This window comes from Leguminivora glycinivorella, chromosome 9 (assembly GCF_023078275.1).
Source record: "Leguminivora glycinivorella isolate SPB_JAAS2020 chromosome 9, LegGlyc_1.1, whole genome shotgun sequence".
In the NCBI taxonomy this organism is placed as follows: domain Eukaryota; kingdom Metazoa; phylum Arthropoda; class Insecta; order Lepidoptera; family Tortricidae; genus Leguminivora; species Leguminivora glycinivorella.
In genome coordinates this window covers 8457166-8472755 of record NC_062979.1, presented here as the reverse complement: position 1 = coordinate 8472755, position 15590 = coordinate 8457166, and the positions used below count along the sequence as shown (strand labels likewise).

Below are 15590 nucleotides of genomic sequence, written 5' to 3'. Positions count from 1 at the left end.
CCAGCCAGTAGGTTCACCGTGAAATTCAGGAAGCGACAATTTAGGCAAGTTTCGACGGTCGTTCATAAACGTGTCGTGTTGGCTAGGCACAGGAATGCGGCTCGCTCGCCGCTTTTCTACATCTACCTCCTTTAGGTTATTTAAATGCGTAACTATCGCGTAATATAAATCGTTGAAATCATTTCGAATCTTAATGTTGGCTTCTTTGTTGAAGCTATTAGACTTAATTAATGCCTTTTCGATCTTAGTTTGAATTTTGGTAAACTTTCGTTGGTGCGCTGTTAAATCGGAAGTTCTTGAACGAAATTGTTCTATATTCGTTGCTGCGAACTGTAATGTTCGTTTTAATTCGTCGAGAATTAGATCTCGCTCGAATACATCTTGTGTCATACACGATGTGTCGGTTTCGACACCGTCTGTAGGATTCGGTACCATTTTGCCGTGAGCAAAGATGGCGGAAATTACAATGAAAAATTGAACTACAAACGTATGTAATTGGAATGATGGGTACGTAATACCGCAAAATACACGGGCAACACAACGTGAGAAAGAAAAATCCGGATCGAACGGATCAAAAAACTATATGTAGCGGCGTTTAATTGGTGAGGCTACTTACATTTGTCCAGAGGCGCTTGTGGGGCCACGTGGAAACACTTTGGGAAAATCCTCACACTAAAACGATTGTCACATATAAACGGAAGCTTAGGTCACTGGGTTTTGATATCACTTGAATGTCAATTTTCACGTTTATGTCGCGCCGGTGCACCGATAACTATTTTTTAATTCGTATTAACGGGAGCGCAGATCATGGCGCTCGCACGGTCGAAGAGAGAGTTTTTTTTTTCTATATATCCGCCAGGTGGCGGGGCAGGCGCACCGGAAAGTCGCTTTGGGACTTCTGTAATTGCCAGCTCCAAAAAACTGTGCTACATATACATGGAAAAAAGTATTCTTTCAAAATTGTGTTGCCTTGTATGTATGAAAATGAAATAACTATTTAACTATATCAAGAAAAGAAATTAAAACTAAAAATCTCTGTTCCTCGACGGAACAAATATTATTCCTTTAATATTGTAGGACGTGAGAATTATGTTACGATATTTTGACTACTATGATATAAAACTACGGAGACGGATTATATCGCGTCGCGTATAATGAATCCCACCAAAAACTTTCTGTAAAAAACTAGCCAAGTCTCGATGGAGCTGTTTGTTTATCTCTAAAAAGTAATGAAATCTAGACAAAGTCGTGCCAAGTCTAAGGTTCCTTACTGCGATTTCTTTATTATTATAGTTAATGTTGTGTGACTTGGCCGTTGAAGGGTAGCGTTTCTGGCGACAGATTGGTGCAATGGTGTCATGGAGCACCTGGTTTTCCCTTGTGTATTATCCTTACCCCACCCCGGGCAAACGACGCAACGGAGCCACGCTGTGACGTCATCGCCCAAATCAATTTTATTTTTAATTTTGTTCTCTTTATTTTCTCTCTTTTTTGTTATCCAAGTTTCGTGACGCATTGGTTTTACTGTAATGTCATGTAAACATGTTTTTACTAATAAATAAATAAATAAATGTTATTTAATATTGGAGGTTAAAAAGGTACCTCTTTACATATGTATACATTTTAATACATATGTATACAATAATCAAAGCTCTTTTGAATCATGTGAATATTAACGATAATTATAAGATACTAGCGACCCGCCCCGGCTTCGCACGGGTACTATACCTACATGTAAACCTTCCTCTAGAATCACTCTATCTATTTAAAAAAACCGCATCAAAATCCGTTGCGCAGTTTTAAAGATTTAAGCATACATAGGGACATAGGGACAGAGAAAGCGACTTTGTTTTATACTATGTAGTGATAGTGATTATATTATATTATCTGTCAGCCCATCACTTAGCATGGATTTCACGGGCCGATGATACCAAGTAAAGATAACTACTTATCTCATCATAAACTATAGTTTCCCCGCACACTTTCAATTTAGAACTTACCCAAGTTGCTTTTCCGCAACACTGGCCGTTATAAATAGCGGCCATGATTAATTCCAGCGCGTTCGAAATTTCAAAATTAATTCCATGCTTCATTAAATTCCGCCAGAGCGCGCTGACGTCGATACCTACGCGTGCCGACCACGCACTGCCTGGAAATAGGACTCTTGTTTGTGAAGCCTAAATTGCTTTCATTCATCTAGTTTATAGTGATTTTGTGCATTTCTAGTAGCAGAATTTACATCTGTTTCTAAAGTTAGTTTATATTTTAATGTAGTTAGCACCAGAGTTTCAGAAAACATATACTAAGTAAATCAGTCCGTGTTACACACGAAAGAATTAAGATAGCAAAAAAATTATAAGGGCCTTTATTGATTTCAGAATATAGTGAAGGATTATTTTCTTCGGGAACTTGCGAACACCGTCTATTATTTCTTACTACTGGACACGAAATGGACCAACCGGCATTGTCAAAGCACCATAGATCAAGCAAACGTATTTAGCGTGTCAAATGAACTCAGTAAAATCCACTGAGTTGTCCGTCGTTAATCGCAGCTTTCGGGCGTCAATTTTTGTAAGTTGAAGTCAACAAAAACATTAAAACGTGATATTTAATTGCAACAACACAAAAATTATGAACACTCAAGGGCTTGAGACATATTTAAAATCACAGGCAACAACTTCAGTAGGTACAAAATCTGACACGCTCGGCCCCTATACAAATCTAGTTGAACTTGTTTCTTCTATCTAAATCTAGTTCTGTGATCAAAGCTCCCTGGCGATCAAAACAGAAACACAGCTCGCTTTTTCTCGCCAATATGAAAGAGCGACAGGCAGATATACTCGTAACGATTTGAATTGGTGCGCAAATCGCGTTGTTTGCCCCAAGCCCCAATGTAAGTCAGTGTCGTGCAGTACCTATTAAGTTAACTATAGGACCAAAGTATATTTTATATGGATTTTAATTTACAAAGTAATATAGGTAAGTTATGCCACACACGCACGTTTTGCATAATCATGACGGATGGACGCACGGCGACGATCGGTCAATTAGCCCTGGTAGCTACGGGCATCAGCCCGCCATTTGTCAATAAAATGAATTAGCGGACTAATCGAGCTGACTGCCGGCTTAACAGTCGGTTATCTAATATAAAAACAACATCATCATCATTTCAGCCGTTAATCGCTCACTGCTGAGCATAGGCCTCTTTTCGTGTACGCCACTTATCCCGGTCCTAGGCTAATCTCATCATCCAGAAGTGCCCCGCAGTTTTTCGAATGTCGAACGAGCCAACGGATGCCAGGCGCTTCTTTTCTTACATCCGATAGCGACCACCATTCGGTCAACATTTTGGTCCACCTGCCAACACTTGTCTGGCAAAATGTCGTTTGGAAATGACGTCATCTACGTCCCGCACCTTGGTGCGGCATCGGATCTCGGCATACAAACTACTACTAATATTTGCGCTACAACGCACGATTTAGGAGATATAGCCATCATAAGTTTCTTATTTTTATTTTCAGTAGACTTTTATTTATTTCGTACCATGCTTGAGAAATGCTTTTACTCCACTAGACGTAATACTCCGGTTGACCTTATTTCATATCATCTAATGACATTTTGATGTTCGGTATTCAGAATTCGGATGGAAACAAAACTGCACCGTCATTTCAAGCGGGCAAGCACGGTCGCTTCATAAAGCCTATCACGTCAGGCCGTTCTTTTCGCACCATTTGTAAGTACGATAGGGACGCACCGACGCGATAAGGTCTATCACACTAGTGTGCTACCCCGCAGGATTTAGAGGCGTCACGGTCGCCCGGCGGTAGTCGGACATTACAAAAAACTGTAATGATTTCGGTCATTTTCACTAGGGTATCCTAAATTGGTCTAATAATTACTGTAGCAAGCAATATGTTGAATATAGCAAACATCACACGGCCCTTTGAGACTTTTAATATAGCAGTCATATTGCGAAATGAAATTTCCCCCGATAGGTGATGAATAGAGTAGTCAGCTATTAGAAGCGAGGGTCCGGCACGTGTATTCGGGGACTTCAGGGACTATTATATTAGATAAAATAAATTAGGTGTGTTTGGGATTCCGTAGTTCGAAAAAATTTTTTAAAAGTGTTGTGTATTTATTGTCCATGTCCATTGATGATTTGAAAATAGAGACTGACGTGTCTGTTTAAACCCGTCGTCCGTCGAGAGTGCTCTGACTTAATTTTACACCTTTCTTACATTATCTCTTCATTCTCGCTTTTTAGCGATAAGACCGCCTGTTGTCTGCCTCTATTTATAATATTTTTTTTTGTCTCCACTTTATATTTTTTCTGTATCTTTTGCTGAGGTGTGCCAATAAAGAGTATTCTATCTACTCGTATCTATCTATCTTTGATCTCACATTGAATTGTCTCGGCCTGCTGTCACGGTATCCCTTATCAAGCCTTGTCAGGGCAGTCTGATGGTCCTCAGGCAAGTCAGCCGTCAATCTGTCTGCCTCCAGCCGTTGTCAATTGAAGGGATGAATAAAGACGAAAATAGGTATAAATGAACGGAAATAAATTATACGATGTACGATAAACTAGTGAAAATGTTCTTGCTTAAACTCTTAATTATTGTCAAGATTTGTGCAAAGGTACAATTAGTGCTGATTTAACAACCGACAGATACATAGTTTATTCTAAGATTAGCAAAGGTGCGTTAGCTAAATCGGATTCCAATAGAATGCAATGAAACTGCACCCGACATGTAAACTGAAGTAATTGTATTTTGCGTGACGCATCTCAACGCTAATTGATGTCGTACCAATTGGAACCCTAGGCCACTGTAGAACTAGTTCATAGTGACGTTATAAATCAGATTGTAAGAAATCTCTTACTGATTGTCATTTTAAAATGGTTGTAGAGCGGCCTGGGGTTCCAATTGGTTGACTGTACATTTTAATATGTTTTTCTGCTTGTCGACTTCAATCTGTCAATTAGGACACCACAGACTAAACTATAAGTGCTGACTTTTCAGTGTTAGACAATCTTTGACACTTAGTCAACTATAATATTTCATTACAGTTCACTTTTAGTTAACTGTAATAATTTCAAAAATAGAACTTCATACAAGTTCTTAACTAATTTGTGATACCTGGCAAAATTTTCTGCATCTGAAACACGTTTTTTTATCTATCGCGTTATCGACCAATCAGAGACGGTTATTACAAACAATTGGTTGCCAGGTAATTCGATGTTGATACAACGGTGAACGACGCTATTAACATTAATTTTAACTTGAATGATGATATTTTTGTCCATTGATGATGAAGATGATGACTCATAGAAAAAGTATTGTATACAATAGTGATATAATTAAGCTTTTCACTCTCGTACCGTACCTACTATTAGGCCACTCAGCAAGCTTCGTGGCCTAAACATGGTGCTCGACTGAAAAGCTTTGTAGTGTATCACGATTGTATAAAATACTATTTTAGCCACATTTCTCTGACGCAGCGTGCGTCACATACAATGTGTACATATATTCGTACGTTCAACGTATATCTGGCTTTACTTGTATTTTTATGAGTGTAATGCATCTAAATGTATCCTAATTGTATTACACTTCATATTGTACCATTTTACATACAAACGCAGTACTAAAACGATTTACTTTTCCTACGCTTTCATTTATTTAATAAGTCGTATCGAGCTCGTGCCGACTCCAAAATGGGGTACAAATCCATCTCGATGGCAGATAATCTTGTTATGTAAGCGACAATTGAGTTGCAAATTCGAGAGTAAAGGTCCTTTGATTCCGTCAGAGCACGAGCGCTGTACTTATTTATGAATAAGGGCAGTGGGATTAAGTTGGATTTACATTAGTGTAGTCAAGGATTACTCACGCTTCTCTGCCGAACGTATACCTACTATAACTTATGTAGAATAACCTGTTTAATAAAAGTAACGTGAAAGTTCAGAAATTGCTCAAATGGGTAAGGGTAAAGTTTACGATTCGTAAATTGCTAATAAATAAACTGGAATTAATTTAAGTAGGTTTTTGCGTTCTGTTGTAGGTTTTTGCATTCGTTCTGTGTTCTCAACAACATGAGCAATGGAAAAGTGTTAACAATATGACTTTTAGATATATTGACAGTTTCATTTAAAGTAAATCGTGTAATGCTTTCTGTGGGCAAGGTGCGTGGAGCAGTGCCGCTAATTGTCACAATCAAAATTTTCCAACACCGTGCCCGTGAGGTAGTTCCGTGCCGTTGGCACTAAATACTTCATAAGATTTAACAGGAAACCGACAAAATGAGAACAGCTCCAGCTATGAACCTAGCGAATAACAACCACGTGTGAGCTGACGTGACGCACAAAATACATTATACGTGCAATACATGTACCTACGTACAGTCAACCAATTGGAACCCTAGGCCACTGTAGAACTATGTCATAGTGACGTTATAAATCAGGTTGTATGAAATCTCTTACAGGTTGTCATTTTGACATGGTTGTAGAGTGGCCTAGGGTTCCAATTGGTTGACTGTACATATCTAATGTATACAGGTGTTCAAAACTTCGAACAAAACTCTAAAAGCTACGCAACATTGCACTGATGCCCGAGGCATGAGGCCAGCCTTAGGCGGTATACTGAAAAGTTGAGGAACATTCAGAGTTTCACAAAATCGATGTCACGAGAGAAATATACCTTTCAATATTCGTTTTCTGTAAAATTGTAAGCTATTTGTAGAGCTTACTATGGATGGGAGACCGAAGCTCTAAATTTACAAAGGCCAAACTAAATTTCTTCTAATCAATAGGCAGTAGGTATAGGTATTAATTATAACCAAGAAAATAATCGAAAAATTACGCCTTTTAACCTATAGCGACATCTATGGGCATGATCATGAACGGCACTGTTGCCGTCGAGTTGTATTGACAATTGTGTCGCTTAACTTCAAACTTTGGTAATTCCATTCTGCTATAAGGTTGAGTTTTAAGATTACATATTATTATATATTTTTATATATAATCAACCTTAAAGCAGAATGGATTTACCCGAGTTTGAATTCACCAGCAAATAATGGTTTAGTATAGGTAGCATTGTTAATACACATTCCCACACTATACCAATTTTTGAAATTGAAACTCGACTCGACTAAAGCCCGACTTACATAACCAATAACTGTTATTTCCAAACTTGTACGACACGTGTTCTAAAACTCATGTTTGAAGTATTCGAAACTATCTAAGAAAGTCGACACGGAACTAGCGCTGCCTGATGTTTGAGCGAGGTAGTTCTGTGCAACAATGCACAAGTTGCATAACATTCTAAGAAGTCACAAATTGTCATCAGAATTTATTTATTAATTCCGATACAATCAAAATCTAGAAAGATTACTTTGCTAATCCGCGAATAGAAAATGAGCAAGTCAAACAGTGCTAACCCTGTATGTTATACATACAATTTTATTCATGTTCAATCAAAAACAAACGCGCAAATAACGTGTGGAAATAAAAGGTGCCTACCGACCTCCAAAAAAAACTAAACCAAATAGCATGTAACAAAATTCATAGGTACCATTTCGTAACGGTATTTTTCTATTTACCAATTTTATCTGTGAATTAATACAATACTCGAATGAAAGCTCTGTTTTTATTGAATTCCATTAACTTGGGCATATAGTTAGGTCCATTACAGGAAACAGAATAGCATAGTAAGTTTTTTTTAAAAACACCATACCACCTGCGATAGATGTTACATCAATTGCTGTTAAGAAACGGGCTTTATGTGTACGATATGCGATTGACATGTCAATTTTTTGACACTTACTTAGTGTGAGTTAATTGTAAAGCCCCTTTCTCAATCAGCAATTGAAGTAACATCTATCACAGGTGTATGGTTTTTTTTTACAAAAAAATCGAATTTAAGAAAATTAACTATGCCATTCTGTTTCCTATAATGGACCTTACTATATGCCGAAGTTAACGGAATTCAATAAAAACATGGTGTTATTATGGGAAGATTGTAAATAGTTGATAGTAGGTAGAAGACACAAATTGTTCCTGTACAGCAGCATCCTTTAGAATCCCTAAGCGATCTCACGTGACCTAATTGTTTTACCTACCTTCCTACTGCCTGATAGGCTTCTCAACGACATCGACCGCAGCCTGAAATGGGACGATAATTTGCAAAGGGCTTACTGACAACTTCGTTATAAGATAGTTATTAGTATTATGCCGAACCTATTACGGAAAGTTAATAATACTAAAATTGTTTTTTAATTCCACCCCTAGAGGTGCCAGGCTCATTGTCTTACTAATTTTAGTAGGAGCGAGTTTTCTGCAGTGGATCGAAAATGACCCAATGGGCATATATGGGCTAATCTTAATCGTCAAATTACACTGCGTCGTTCACCTGATGCGGTCGCCAAATTTGTGTCAAACAAGTTGTATGAAACAAATTCGGCGACCGCATTAGGTGAACAAAACAACGCAGTTTAATTGCCGCTTAGAGAAAGCTGAGAAACACTAGTCATCGTAATAGTCAAACGTGAGTCAAACACTGGTCGAGATTAAATATTAGTAAAGGGTTAACCATTTACTAATATTTATTTTGAACGCAGACGCGAGCTAACTAATGTTTCTTTGACAGTATACGCAATAGATAAGATAACACTTTGGGTTCATGGCGCTGTGGGCATAACTATCAACCTAAGTGTTTTTCACGTTTCAAAGTAATCTTCTGATGACTGTGTGAGGACATTCTCCCCTGGATATTTTTCTTTCCTTCTGGCTCTGTCCTCAGCCTCATATAGGATGAATCCAAAGACCTTAAAATATTAGCCCTAAAATTTCTTTAAATTGATAAAATGCGGACTGCAAAGGAATGGAATGCGCTTCCACCATCGGTGTTCCCAGAAAAATACGACCTCGGTCTCTTTAAACTAAGAGTGAATAGGCTATTACTGAATCGGTGAGCTCCATCTTAGACTCTGTCTTCACTTCCCTTCCCATCAGGTGTGACTAGGGTCAATCTCCGATCAGTCCATAATAAATAAAAAAAAACACAATCGGCCTCTGGCTATGCTACGCTCGAGTTCGATAACGAGGGATAACTTCCACAGCCAATCTCGACACTACCCTTTATTGGATTTTCCGACTTATTGCCGTCTTTGCCAACAAATTTCACTATGTTCAACTTTTGGAGTATTTAAATGAGGTTCGTGTCTGGTAAACGGTAAATGTAAACAACGACCGACGTGCCAAATTCGCAGATAAGGATTCCTTTTGGAAAGCAGACAATTTTCAGACTTCCTTGTTTGGACATTTCAAGCTTGGGCATTTTTTTTGTGTTTAGCCGTATCATCTATTCAAGAATATACCGTAAAAACGACTAGGTCGACGCTTAAATAGGTACTTAAGTCGTAAAAATAAAATTTCAATGTTGTATACGTATAGGTAATCATTTCAATGCTAAGCGTCTTTCGTGGACTTGAAATGCTTTGCTTCGTGACTCTAGTCATTTCCAAGAGTTGAAGAGTTTAGGCCATGTGTTTATTACGCATTAGCTGGAGACAAAACCGCCAGCAGACTTGCACTAGGCGGGATACGTCTGACGCATGCATCCGGATATTTCGGATAGTGTATGGGGGCCACCTTTGCCACCAACCTACCAAATGGATGCCGCAAAATAAGAGCGGACGTGACAATCCCAAACAAAGATAAGAAGACGACTTTGACAACATCTTTAGTATTCTTCTTTAATACTTAATTTACCGGAAAAATCACAATATTAGGAGTCATGTAAATCAAGAAGAGAGAGTCCTTGAAGTAAGGCCAACGGTGAGGCTGTTTTTTTTACTGTTGTAGTATGGCCCTCGCTATTGATACGGGTGAGACTGGTTAAAAAAATACGTTAATAACGCTAAAATACGTATTTAAGCTGGCTACAATGTCTCATACTCGAAAACCTGCACAAAGGCTGATTAATGGTACAGGCATTGTCGTTGTCAGGAACCCCGCTAGTTCGTTAGTCAGTAACTGGGTTAAACATACCTACAATATAGCTTCATATAGATTAAAAATACCGAATAACAATGTGGCAGCGTGGTACCAATATTTGTGGTAATAAAATTACTCATTATCTTGAAAGAGATAACATTTGAAATACATTGACGGCAAATCGCGGCAATTTTTTTTCTAGTATAATAAAGATTATTTACGTACTTTAACATACAGGCTGTTAATTTAGTCAGTAAATATGTATTAGTAGCAACTTTTACAATGGGCCAACCTCAAAATCGCCATTGACTAAATACACAACCTGTTGTAAAATTTTTGCAGTCGTAAAAAATTAGATCAATATTATATAAAATACAGACAAATTGTTATAACCTAATAATAACCTAATTAATAAAGTAACTTTTTACATTCTTTTTTATCATCGGCCATTAAATCAATTAAGGGACAACTTGATCTAATTCTGGCTAATCCTACGCCAACGCTCCGGGACCTCTGAAAAAATATGCAAATGGAAGGTTAAATGTAGCTTGAAGAGGGTATAATGGTTCACGGTGTATCTACTTTTAAATACCTCAGTGTTTTACAAAGCAAACGTTGTAAACATGTCGAAAGTGTCGAAACCGAAATATTGTAATCACACATCTTCGAATTATTTTTCTCTTAAGTTCACTCCTTACGAATAGTTAGCTACAGATGGGGTGGAATTTTTTTCTAACTTTTTTCTATTTCACAATTCACGATTCTGGGGTTGGCGCCATAGCAATAGTTGTTCAGTACTACTGAAACACATGGTCAGATATATCAAAATTAACCAAACACTTGGGATATTTCATGAATTCTAGGAATATTTCACAGAAAATAATAACTACTTGTGTGTGTTTTGCCTTCTGTTTTGCCATAGGTGTTGGACTTATGGGTTTTGGGAAATGATCTTTGGTTTGAGTGATTCGCCTCGTAGTTACCGTGGTAAGAGCACGCATTAAGTTTTGACTTATGTTTACAAAAGTGTTCCGCGTGGGAGCACTGTCTGTCCGCAGGTCGGCCTGCGGCGTCGCGAGCTTGGGAACCTCTCAGACACGCTCCAGGCCTTCGGCCCTCCGCCTATAGTTACTGTGGGGGTTGTAGGGAAGTTGGAGCTTAAACACGACCCAATACTCCCAATAGTAAAAGTGTCTTGAGAAGATCAATGATTCCAATACAAAAAAAACAATGTTTGTACAAAAATTCCGGCTGAAAATGTCAAATGTCTAGTGCATTAATGATACTTTACTGTTATTCCCAATACAGTCGTGTTGTTTAAAACGTGGAAAATTTCCTGTAGTGGAAAACAATGTAAGAGTTTTATTTCAGTGCCAGTTGACTCGCAGCTTAAAATAGCACGGAACAAAATAGAAATTCCACGTTAAAAGCTTTATAAAATGCTCCCATTTCCTAAGCCAACTGTACGCCAATAAGTCAGCCGTTGACGGGCGTAAACCGATTTGGGAAGTACAATCGGCTACGGTCTTTCGAACAGCACTTTGTTGCCGACATAATGTAATGCTGGTGGAAGGGTAAATTGAAAGGGCAAAATGCCAATAAGTAGTAGGAATTATCAAAGGGGTAGGCATTTAACTCTCTTCAGTCGTTTCCTCAATGCTGAGGATCTTGACATCATGTCAGTCTGTTGACTATTATATGATATCAAAAAATTTCGCCATATTTTTTGTGCAATTTTTTTAAATGTATTTTCACATAGAAAGTAAATCTTATTCGTAAAACTGGCACTTAAATAAAAAAAAAACTTTTTTTCTAAAAAAATACTTTTTTGCAGCAAGTTTTTGCAACTAGTTACTTTTTGATATCAAATTCGACGATATTAGGTTATGTCCGATAACGGCATCATCGCCATCAAAACAGCGTTTTGTCGTGAGAAATAATAAGTAATTGTTATTTTTTTAATGCTTATAACTCTGAATTAGGCGAAATCCAGAAAAAGTTTATATGAAATTTTTGTCACAAAATGGGATCAGGAATATGCTGTTAAAATCTCTCGCAATGCGCACGAGCACCGTGTATATTGCGAAACAACGTGTATAAAGAGGAAAGTGGTTAAAATTAGGATACCTGCGCAAAGTTTAAGATACCTTTAAATTTTACGGTTTACGGTCAAGTTCCTAACTTACTTATTTTATTATTTTAGGTAATTACAAACAAAAATCTCTAATTAATTACACATAGGGCTGCCATCCGTCCGGGTTTCCCCGGATTTGTCCTAGTTTAGAGGCCGTCCGGGGTCCGTCCGGGCGGGGTGTCAAGAAGTGTCCGGGGAAAACCCGGACACTTTTCATGTAACGAAGCACCTCATTGAATTTAAGTAGAAATACTTAAATAAATTTATCAGCGAATTTAAGTTGACTAATTGACTAATATCTGTTTACATAATAAAAAACCGGCCAAGTGCGAATCGGACTCGCCCACCGAGGGTTCCGTATCCGTACAAACACATTAAATGGTTAAAATAATCTCATCTCATATAACTCTAATGACTTGACTAGAAGTATAGGTATTAAATTAATGAGCATTATTGTGTATAGCGCCATTTCTCGGTGAATTCGCTAACTGATTTGCACGACCTGTATAGTATGATCGTTTTTCAGAGATAATTTCTTTATAATGTTAAACGATTTCGTCAGCTTTTACTTTATTTAAAAGATAATGTTTTACGTAAAATCTCGTATAATTTTGAAATACGATATGGGCATTTTCGCGAAATAAGATCCAAAAAGTAATTTTTCCAAATTAGGTAAATTTAATGTTTTTCCTACTCAGAAAGACCATACTAAGCAGAAAATAGCATCCCAAATTTAATTTTTCCACTTCGTTACTATTTAAATCAAACACTTTGTTCAGCGATTACAAAGTGGAAAGTATGCAAAATAATAGAACATTTTGGGACCAAATTTTTGTCTCTCGTTTTTTATCCTAGATCGAAAGGGCTCGTGATTCTGAGTAGGCAAAATATAACTTTTACCTTCTCGCGAAAATGCCCGTATACATCCGCAAGAGTGGTAAAATTGAAAAATGAAATCTGAAAAGTTTTTTGTCAATTAAAAAAAAGTTTCCAGACACAGACACGATTTTATTTTTCCTGTAATATTCAACTCAAAACTTAAATTTTGATTTTTCGTTGGTAAATTTCAGAGATAAAGGGGTGGATTTTTTACATTTTCCTTCAAAACATTTTTTTTTTCAACAAAAAAGTAATAAAAAAATTGTTTTGATATGTACAATTTAAGCTCTTTCTAACGATACCGCACTTGACCTAATAACTTGAAATTTACAGTTTGCCCCCCTTTTAGTTTCGTCATTTTCTATAATATTGATAAATAAAATAAAATAATACTTTCAATTTATAGCGGTTAACAATTTTAATAATTATTCCAAATTTAAAATCGATAGCATAAGTAGTTCTCGAGATATTTAGTGCTCCTCGTGTGAACTTAATACGTTAACACTGCTCCTCGTGTGAACTTAATACGTTAAGTAGGTTTACATAGTGGGAAATTCCCATACTACATGTTGACGGAATATTTACGGTCAGAAAGTTACAGGTAATTACTTATTTTCTAACAGATCTACTTTTACAATAATAAAGTTTTGTTATTTTATAACTTTTCTTTTTCCACCACAGGCCCAAAATGCAATTTAATTCCATGCCGTTTGTAAACTCAAACTCGGTAAAACAACGGGGCGAATCCATTCAGCCAGATGAATCCGCAAATTTTAGCCCTCTGACAAATTGAAATCGATTTTGAATGGGACGTTACAAGTTTTATGAGAAATCTGAAATGTTGGATTTAATATAACTTGGTTTTTCTAGCTCGTAGTGAAGTTCTTATGCGACATTGGTTTCATATTACTGTAAAACTGAAAGCTTTGAAGTTACTGGGTCTCTGTCACACTATCAATGGAAGAACGGTAGAATATCTCCGAGCTCATATAACCCGGCAACCTTCAAATCAAGGGTGAAAAGGCATCTTCTGGGCGAGCTCACTCCATCGTAGGCCACGTCTTTGCCTTTGGCTAGTCTGTGGTCAAGAGTAAGCCCAATCCAAATAAAAAAAAGAGAAATTACGATAACACGCTGCGGAGTGTGAATAATTAGCCACTAGTGCACGCGCTTGGAGATGTAGAACCTTTTCACAGTCAACGTCAAAAGTGACTTCTATGGCCAATAATGCACGGTGTTAATAAGATAGGGTTCTAGAGTAGCCTATGATTCAAATTGGTTGACCGTACCTGAGCGCAAAGTGGAAATCAGCCACTGAATAATGCCGCATATAATTATTTCTTGCCATGTATTTGTATGTGTGTTTGTATGTTTTTTTTAGTAAAAAAATTAATTGCCATCTGCTTGTTTCAGGTATAAACGATGCGGCTAGTAATGCCAGGGTGTATAACGGACATACGCGTCAGGCCATGGATGCGTGTGTTGACCCTAACGCTCCTTATGGCCCTGTACCTCACTAGTGGTAAGTTAATAGTAGATTACATACCTAGGCCAGTAAAATAAGATCACATGTAATAAATAGTCGATCGATTTCTATTTTCTGTTCGGCGGAGCCGGGAAGACGGAACTTCGTTTAGCGCGGCAGCCTGAAATAAGACGATTTCCGGCCGGAGGACAGAAAATACATAATTATGTACCTATAATGATTATTTACTTATACGTACATATATACATATACTAAAGCTTCAGTGCCACTTTTGGCAAATAAGGGGTTGAGAGAAAACGAAACTGTGACATTGCAGTGACAGGTTGCCAGCCTCTCGCCTACGCCACAATTTAACTTATGAGTTAAAGTCGCCTTCTACGACACCCACGGGAAGAAAGAGGGTGGTGAAATTCTTAACCCGTCACCACCGTTACTTATAATACAATAAAATACTTAATTTTGTTTATGTAAATGTCAAAATACAGGAATTTTGTACTGAAATACATGAATGTAAAAGGAATTCGGAATTCCTTTAAAGAAACTTTAATAATTTAAAGTTAGTTCTTGTGAAATACAAATTCGGAGAAATCAGGGGGATTTTCCGTCCAATCTAGAGGTTTTCTTTCACTTAAATATTAGGGATTTATTCTGGAAAAGTTCTTGTCGCCTGACTGGTAATAGGTAGACGTGATGAATTTAATTTATTTAGCGGTAAAGAAACGCTACTACAGTGGTACAAAATACAGAAAAGATTTCAACATTTTAAGTAGGTTAAAGATAAACCACCACAAACACGCCTCCCCAATTACCCCAAGCTTTATGCAATTTCATGTACTTACCTAAGTTACTCTTAGAGATGGGTCGTGGTTAAATACCCAATCTATTTAAAACGTTAAGAAAAATGAAAATACCCGCGTATTTACCCGCGGGTAGGTAAATATCGGGTATTTACTAACGCCGTGACTTGCGTGGGCGACGGTCGCGCGACCGTCGCGCGACCGTCGCCGTCGCGTCTCATACTTCCATATCGATAAGGTTTGATTTCGTATGCGTCGCATCGCCGTCGCGCGACCATCGTGCGACCGTCGCCCACGCACGCA

The 15590-nt window shown here is 37.6% G+C and overlaps 1 protein-coding gene across 1 annotated transcript in view; it reads left to right on the top strand.

The window, feature by feature from the left end:
- The window catches only part of LOC125229401 (potassium channel subfamily K member 6-like), a 144387-nt gene that overhangs the window by 83580 nt on the left and 45217 nt on the right, over window positions 1-15590 (top strand). Inside the window, exon 2 of the mRNA XM_048134229.1 lies at window positions 14418-14526. Coding sequence (XP_047990186.1) covers window positions 14427-14526 — 100 coding nt within the window. The 5' untranslated portion in view covers window positions 14418-14426. The remainder of the gene's footprint in view (window positions 1-14417; window positions 14527-15590) is intronic.